Genomic DNA, 6,845 nt, shown 5'->3' on the forward strand with positions numbered 1-6,845 from the left:
TGCTTTGTAGTTACAGTATGAAAAGCACCTTCAAAAATGCCTGAAGTTTAGGCATTTGTTTTGAATAAACAAATATATTTTGAAGACCTTTCATAGTCGTATTACAGTTGTTGTTTTTTTTTGCAATATTCTGATGGAAGTTAAGAAATTGTTAAGCCCTTAAATTCAAATTGTTGGATTTTGTACTTTTTAAAACACCGCAGATACCCTGAGAAAGTTGACAGATCGAGTCATCTCCACGTCTGTAAACTTCAGTCACGCCTCAACCATGAGTGACAAGTTTAATTATACAAAGCTTAACTGCCTTTTACACTTGTCTGACAGTGAAGAATGTTGAAATGTTGCTGAAAACTCTGCCTCTACAGTGAATGAAGGTTTTATGATAGCGATAGATGGATCCTGGAATGGATTAATTATTATTTCCATTTATTTTCTATGGGAATACATTTCATGACATGTTACACGAGTACGCATTTCTTTTGAACCAAAAGCAGCTCAGTTATCAACTTCACTTTTCTCCTGTCTCGTCCAGGATGTTTGGACCGGCTCTTCATCTGTCCGGCGTGGGCTCGTAAAGGCTACTGTGACAGCAAGCGCAAGCTGATGCAGAAGCACTGCCCCTCCAGCTGTGATTTCTGTTACGGTAAGAGAGCAGCGGTCCAAGGAGTGGAGGGGATGTAGGTTTGTCTCGGTTGAGCAGTATAAAGGAGCTGCTGTGATCCCTTTGCCAATGTAGCAACGTCCGCCAACGGGTCCAAAGGATTAGAACAGTGACCTTATGGCGCAAATGTGTTGACAGCCACGCAGCAAAGACAAGCTCTACTTGTAAAATTGATGAGACATCTGACAACACAACACATTCTTGTGAGGTCCCCCTCTTGCACAACTCGCCCAGATTTGTTGTTGCTTTGGGCCAGCAACAAGGGACAGAGCGAGGAGGCAGGAGGATACGATTCCTTGGCTCGCTCTAATCTGTTCCTCATTGTTGATTGGGAGACGTTGTATAGCTGTGGAAAATTCCTAAAGCTCCTCCAAACCACTGGAATTTCAGACTGTGGCTTCAGGGTTAGAGACACACCAGGTCAATTTGGATTTCTGCTTCATTAGAGAGAAACTGTTCTCTTTGACTCCATGGTCCCAAGGTGGACTGTTGGGCTTGGCCACAAGTTTAGGAGGAGAACTAAGTGTCCATTGTGATACGGTTTGGACTGTATGAGGGTCAAGCTGGTTGTGAGGACAAGCGATATCATCACATAAGGTTCCTGAAGGCTTGCTTAACAAGACCTTAATGAGATCCATCACACAAATCCAGTCTCTCATAACGCAAGAGGCCTCAATTCAGCGACATTTAAAGGGGACCTATGATGATTTTTCTCTTCTTTCATATCATAAAGTTCACTTTTGGGCGTGAGCTTGCACCCAGTTTTGGATGCCTCTGTACAGTATTTTGCAGTCTGGCTGCATTGTGATGTCACAGCGAGGTGGACGTACTTATTTGGACATTAAGTAAAGCTATCAGCCAGAGGGGGAGGAGCTCTTTATGAGGCCAGCGGAGTTTGAGGAAACACAATAAAACCTTATTTTATATTAATTGTTGCATGCGCACAATAACACAGACGTGTGACATGCAGTGACGTAAATGCCATTTAAAAGCAGCTTTTTTTCATGCAGAGTCTGCATTGATCGCAGTGTGCGCAGTTATACCTAATATTGTGACCGAGTAAATCTATATGATGTTCATTGTTTTTTTTGTTCGTATCTGGGGGAAAAAAAATAGCGGCGACAACTTCAAGATATATATTTAAACAGAGTACATTTTCAAAAGATAAATTAGGATACTTTTGGAGAGGGTGAGGTGTATTTTTTTTGCAGTCTGGGAACACCTCCAGAAACAAACATCTGGCAGAGAGACTCAAAACACAGGTTAAAAAGTGACTGTGGAGCAAAATTTACTTAGAAGCATATCCAATACATATTATCGAGACCACAAAGAGGCGTATTGAACGTAGATCAAAACCATCAAAGATCCCCTTTAAAATATTACCTCCAATACGAGTGGTCTTTGTTTTATGACCTTTAGTGGTTACGAACAAAGTCCTGTAAATTATTGAAGTTGTACAAAAAGAAAAGGAACTAGTTACAAGTGTGTAGTCAAAAAAATACATAAATGGGTAATCCGTAGTTGTGCTCACTTTTGTTCTTTTCTGTAAATTTAATCTCCATTATGTCTCCAAGCGTGAGGCAGACTCTTCTGGGGGTATTGTGTAAAATTAAAATTTTAAACCAAGTGAAAGATGACATTAAATCAGTCATCTTAAAATGCTCAGTGCAGAAAGCAACTTTGGCCGCATGTTCGGTCCAAGCTGTTCAAACACTGCGATAATCATCAAGGATAAAGATGGTGTTCTAAAATGTGTCAAAGGATCTGCTCCTATGAAACGGAAAGTGATAAGCAGTGTAGTTAGTGGTTTCATTATTTAGGCTTCTTCCTCACAATAAATCTGTCTTTCCCAACCACAGGGAAAAAAGTAAGGAGTGCTCGGTTTAGTTACTGTTCATTCTTGTATTTAAGCGTTTTATCATTGTATTTTTCTATTGTAGTTGCAAGTTACACTTAAACTCAGTTTATATCAATCATTGGGACAGACCACAAGGACCACCTGTAAAAAACCTCTTACAGTGCAAAAAAAACGTCAATATGTGAACTACGCTTAGCAGGACTTGAATTTGTGTTATGGTATTTGTTACAAAAGTACATGTTAACATGTATAAGATATCAGTGTTTCCCACTCATTCATTTATTTGTGGCGGCCCGCCACGAAAGAATTAAGGCCGCCAAAAAAAAAAATATATATATATATTTTTTTTGTGTCCTGTCAAGCTTCTCAGGCAAATCATATAGTTGATGTAGATGCCCATATCGGCTGTTCAGATTTACAAAAGCGAAGTGTAGGATCAAGATTTTTGGAGCTCTTTGTTCAGTGGATCAGATGTTTGATGAAGCTTTGTGTCTATCTACCACCACTACTGTTTTCTGTTTATTTGTTACTGACTGTGGCAGGACACCTCTGCCTCTGTTTCACTTTATGTTGCTGGTAAATAATATGGTTGTAGTAGTAGGCTAAAGTTAAATTATTTAGTATGCACTAATTAAAGGGGCAGAGCTTTAAGAGACATTTTAGCTTTTATATTTTTATAATATATATTTTTTGTAAGAACCACAATTAATAAATATATTTCAGTGAATAAGTTATTCTTCAAATCTGTATATAAATATGTACATAAAGTGTTGTAATTATATTGTAAAATGAATGGATGGACGTTTAAAACAAAACTGTTATTAATTAGTAAGTATAATTTTTTTTAGCCTTTTTAGAGAAAATCATATTATTGTAGTAAATTATGCAAATTACTCGATGATGTCATGGTGACCACGCCCATAGCCACACCCCCACCGCCACAGGTATCTTGGCAGTTTATGGGAAACACTGGATATGGTGTGAATAATTATGCTACATTATGCAAATATAACCATGTGATGTAACTTAAGCATGTCTGAAACAAATAAACGTTACGGAAGATCCACTCGACTTCATTAAATGTGGTGGTGTACCTAATCGTATAGCCAATAAGTCCATACTGTTTCCTTCTTGCAAGATCTTAATTTTTTTGTTTTCCCCTTTCCTAGAATTCCCCTTTCCCACTGTGGCTCCCACCCCAACTCCCCCAAGGACCAAACACAAGCTTGTCGTCGAAGGCAAAAAGCTGACTTTCCGTTGCGGCAAGAAAATAGCATCCAAGAAAGGCAAAGTATTGTGAGTATCATTCATCTTACCTCCAGTGTGAGTGTGTACTGCTGACTGACTTGGAGCGCCATCTTGTTCTCAGCTGGTACAAGGACGGCGAGCTGCTGGAATACTCGCATCCCAACTACATTTCCCTGAAAGACGACCACATCACGATAGTGGCCAACGCCATCAACGAGGGATTGTACACCTGCATTGTGAAGAAGAAAGACAAAGTTCTCACCAACTACTCGTGGCGGGTGCGCGTGCGATTCTGAATACACACACACACACAATCACACAAACACACTTGGGCACATATTTCTATCTTTTGTACTTTCTATGCAACTGTACTGTTGACAGTCATAGTGCAAATCAAATAAACATTCCATGAGAAGATGCACTTTTGTGAACTGGCAATGCATGGTCGTAGACAACCACAACATATCACAATAGTCATTCTACAAATGTTATTAAATTGGCGGCCCGGGGACCAAATCCAGCCAGGGAATGACATCATACCAGCCACCAAATTTAATTGAAATATTTTTGCATCCAATTCCTAAAAACAGCAAAACGCTCCTAGTATCGGCCTTTCCAAGCTTTTCCAGGTTCTAAACCAAAGCCAGTGGGCTGAGCCAGGACAGGTGGTGCACTTTCATACGCACATCCGACTACAACTTACTAAGTCTTTCCAAAAATAGCTTTATTTGCAAAAAAAAAAAAAAAGTTTTTCTTTCCAAGGTTAACAAAAACAACTTTAACTACATACAAAGCTATAAACAAAACTAGGCTTAAGTGTTGCGTAAGCAGTGGTCAAAAAATGTTTTCACCGCCAGTCCAGTGTTCCCCATAAACTGCCAAGATACCTGTGGCGGTGGGGGCATGGCTATGGGCGTGGTCACCATGACATCTTCGAGTACTGTGCATAATTTACTACAATGATTTGATTTTCTCTAAAAAGGCTCAAAAATGTATACTTACTAATTAATAATAACAGTTTTGTTTTAAACGTCCATCCATCCATCCATTTTACAATATAATTACAACACTTTATGTACATATTTATATACAGATTTGAACAATAAGTTATTCACTGAAATATATTTATTAATTGTGGTTCTTAAAAAAAATATATCTTATAAAATATAAAAGCTAAAATGTCTCAAACCTCTGCCCCTTTAATTAGTGCATATTAAATAATTTAACTTTAGCCTACTACTACAACCATATTATTTACCAGCAACATAAAGTGAAACAGAGGCAGAGGTGTCCTGCCACAGTCAGTAACAAAGAAACAGTAAACAGTAGTGGTGGTAGATAGACACAGAGCTTCATCAAACATCTGATCCACTGAACAAAGAGCTCCAAAAATCTTGAACTTTAGACTGCCATCAGTTTTACTCCCTACACTTAACCATGTGTTTCCTACTGCCTGCAGACTTTGCACCCTTTGTTATATACACATGTTGTGTTCCTAATATAAATACATTTAATAAAGTCAAATACAAATAAGGCAACAAGAGAAGTATCCTACACTTCTCTTTTGTAAAGTAAATCTGAACAGCCGATATGGGCATCTACATCAACTATATGATTTGCCTGAGAAGCTGGAGAGGACAAAAAAAATAAAAAATAAAATATTTTTTTTATTTGTGGCGGACGTAATTCTTTCGTGGCGGGCCGCCACAAATAAATGAATGTGTGGGAAACCCTGCAGTCTCTCCACCCGACATTTGTCTAATCAGTTTCACCTGTGCGCCTTAATATGCTTTCGTCACAGGTGCTGTGAATGACACACAATGTAAATAAATGACTTTCTAATTAAAAAAATAAATAACTTAAGTTAATATATATGCAGTAGTAAAGAAATATAAATAACACAAAAATGGCTACCAAAACTATAATGACCAACACCAAAGTGAAGTAGCACAGTAGGCCCAAGTATTCACCAAACACCACCACAATGACCAACACCAAAGTGCAGTAGCGCAGTAGGCCCAAGTACCCATCAAACACCGCCACAATGACCAACACCAAAGTGTAGTAGCGCAGTAGGCCCAAGAGTTCATCAAACAACAAATCATTAATTTAACTTAATATATGTAGGACTACAGAAATATAAATAACACAAACGGCTACCACACTCCTGCTGCATACAGGAACTTGGACCCACACTGGCAGGTCCTTGCATTGACATTTCAACCTTGCTAGCAAACATAGAACAAACTTGTGATTTACATACCTGAGGCATTCCTCAAGGCCCCCCCTTTAAGTCCTTTTTTAAAAACTAATGTTATTTATGTTGCTTTAGTTCCATTTTAGGTTGCCTCTTTTTCATCATTCGGGCTATACAACTGGTGGCTACAAGTTCAGTTCAATAAAACTTTTGGCTCACATTTTTGCAGCAGATTCTTAGAAGCACTACAGTGCTGTCATATACATGATCTTTGACTAGCATGTTTCTTCAGAAAGACTTTAAAAACAGAAGAGTGCTCCAGTAACTGAAAAAATTGAAAGCCCAAAATCAAATGTCTACTGTAGAGGACGCTGGTTTTTCGGAATACACAAAATCCAAGCAATAGTCGGCCCATAACTATCTAGTATTGTGGCCCACCAAAAAATGTTGTAAAATATCTCTGACGCACAGTAACAGCTCGTAAGCAAACGTAACAGTCAATATAAAACACTAGGTCATCGCTTCCAACAACAATAAGCACATTAGTATGAACAAGCAGTGTCGTCTCTGACCTTTGGATGTATTTGGAGCTGTACGCACATGTGGAAGACCTCAAATGCTTCACTTGCTTTACAAGGCTGAGCATTGCCAAAGGCCATCAGTCACTTCCACCAGCTGCTCTTCTTCAACACATCAGGTGTAACATTCTGAAGGAGGGAGCTGCAGTGGAAGGCTAAGAGAGACAAATCAAACTCAATAACTGTCTGTTTTGTTCAAGCTTCATACCATCTTGGACTGAGCCTATAAATGTAGCACTTTGTTTTTCATGGGCTGAAATCAAAGAGTTGATTAATTCAAATAAATTCCACAATTGAGGAGCA

At 38.7% G+C, this 6,845-nt stretch overlaps 1 protein-coding gene across 1 annotated transcript in view; it reads left to right on the forward strand.

Annotated features, from left to right (window-relative positions):
• The window catches only part of mmp23ba (matrix metallopeptidase 23ba), a 28,715-nt gene extending 23,563 nt beyond the window's left edge, over window positions 1-5,152 (forward strand). The window contains exons 6-8 of the mRNA XM_062054566.1: window positions 533-643; window positions 3,689-3,815; window positions 3,889-5,152. Coding sequence (XP_061910550.1) covers window positions 533-643; window positions 3,689-3,815; window positions 3,889-4,063 — 413 coding nt within the window. The 3' untranslated portion in view covers window positions 4,064-5,152. The remainder of the gene's footprint in view (window positions 1-532; window positions 644-3,688; window positions 3,816-3,888) is intronic.
• Window positions 5,153-6,845: the final 1,693 nt, after the last annotated feature.

This window comes from Entelurus aequoreus, linkage group LG07, assembly GCF_033978785.1.
Source record: "Entelurus aequoreus isolate RoL-2023_Sb linkage group LG07, RoL_Eaeq_v1.1, whole genome shotgun sequence".
Lineage (NCBI taxonomy): Eukaryota > Metazoa > Chordata > Actinopteri > Syngnathiformes > Syngnathidae > Entelurus > Entelurus aequoreus.